The sequence below is a fragment of the Petaurus breviceps genome, unplaced genomic scaffold (genome assembly GCF_028583685.1).
Source record: "Petaurus breviceps papuanus isolate PSGF00001 unplaced genomic scaffold, PetGlider_PUasm1.0 90750, whole genome shotgun sequence".
In the NCBI taxonomy this organism is placed as follows: Eukaryota; Metazoa; Chordata; class Mammalia; order Diprotodontia; family Petauridae; genus Petaurus; species Petaurus breviceps.
Genome location: NW_027187335.1, coordinates 12,303,590 through 12,305,217, shown reverse-complemented (window position 1 = coordinate 12,305,217; position 1,628 = coordinate 12,303,590). Strand labels below are relative to the sequence as shown.

Sequence of the window (1,628 nt, the reverse complement as noted above, 5' to 3'; positions counted from 1 at the left end):
GGGGGGGTAAGAATTAGGCTTTCATTGTGAATTGTTCTCTGTGAGAGATGAGGATGATGCAGTTTTTGGAGATATTGAGGATTCCAAATCCTCTCCATCTGAGGGTCATATTAATTAGTAGTGGGCTGGAAGATAAACTGGTTGATACAGAGCAAAAGGTCTTGATGGAAACAGATCACTGGGTGTTGGTGCTATGGAAACCTGGCTGCATTAGCCTTGTTAAGTCAGTGGGTATGTGGGGAGAAGAGGAGCTGAAATCTCTTGGGGAGACTGTGCCATCTAGATGACTGGAACATTTTATTCCATAGCAAGGGAGAAAGAGCTGAGTGATTTAACCAGATGAGGGGGTCTGCCTGCACAGTCTAGAAGCAGTCCTCATTGTCAGTGAGAATCCCCAAGTGATCCTCTGGAATAGTCCCTCTCCTTATGCCATCTAGGGAGCCCATTGAGGATTTCTTTGGGGTAGGGGATAGGCCTGAAACAAACCAAGATTCCTTTTTCTTCACAGCTTGCCCTATGAGAGTCTCCTAGTCTTCCTCTAAGAAGGGGAAAGCCTTCCTTCCCTTGCTGTAGCCCAAATGGTAGCTGTCTTGTCTTTGTGGCTAAAGGCTTGGAGTCTGTGGAGTGTACCACAGAGGCCCATTGGCTGTGTCTGAGGTCTCAAGGCCCCTCTGACCATGTGACCCTGCTGTCTTTCCCCTTGTCTCCCTCTGTGTGCAGTGTAGTTCTCCAGCTGGGAACCTGGCTGATGCTATGTCCCAGAAACACCTGCAGATCAACCAGACATTTGAGGAGCTGCGACTGGTCACTCAGGACACAGAGAATGAGTTGAAGAAGCTGCAGCAGACTCAGGAATATTTTATCATCCAGTACCAGGAGAGCCTCAGAAACCAGGGTGAGGCCAGTGGGACTGGAGTTGAGGCTGGGATTGAAGGTGGGATCAGAAGCACCAAGAGAGCACAGGACTGGAAAGAAAAATGGGACTCCTGGTTTGTGGCATTGGCCTTGGGCTGGAGCTGCCAGGGAACCCCACTGTGACCACAGCAGTGCTTTAAAAATGCCCGTCAACTCAGACCTCCCCGCCCCCCCGCCCCCAACCAGAGTCTGCCCAACCAGGGATGGTGGGAATTGGTGAATTTGAGAATTTGTGGGAGGCCTCACTTCAGGAAGGCTTCAAGGAGGAAGTGTCTGGAGCAGTTCAGTGCTCCCAGCTGAACAGCCCTTTCTTTGAGTAGGGGATAGTGTCTGCCTTGTGCTCAGGATGCAGCAGCCTTCAGAGTAGAATTACCGGGCTAGGGCTCTCCATGGAAGAAACCAATTGTGGGGCTTCAGGAGCTCCCTCTCCTGGCCTTCCAGGAGCTGCTTCTCTTAGACTGGAGCCTGGCCTTGTCCTAGGGGAAGCCAGACAGCCATGCTGTCAGAAAGGCCAAGCTCAAGTGCCTGAGCTGGGAGCACAGTTGGAGGCAGCCTGAACATGAGCACCCTCTCTCCATGAGAGGCTATCCTGAGATCAGACAGCTTCCCCTCACTTTGCACATTCTGTGGGATCATGGCATTCTGGTGCCTGTCTTTTGACTCTTGCACACACACACACACACACACACACACACACACACACACACACACAC

General features: G+C 51.5%; 1 protein-coding gene across 2 annotated transcripts in view; it reads left to right on the top strand.

Moving 5' to 3' along the window:
- Positions 1 to 695: 695 nt before the first annotated feature.
- LOC138145963 (signal transducer and activator of transcription 5A) overlaps positions 696 to 1,628 on the top strand; it is a 13,600-nt gene continuing 12,667 nt past the window's right edge. For both annotated transcript variants that reach the window (XM_069067655.1, XM_069067656.1), the window contains exon 1: positions 696 to 895. In XM_069067655.1, the coding sequence (XP_068923756.1) occupies positions 754 to 895 (142 nt within the window). In that variant the 5' untranslated portion in view covers positions 696 to 753. The remainder of the gene's footprint in view (positions 896 to 1,628) is intronic.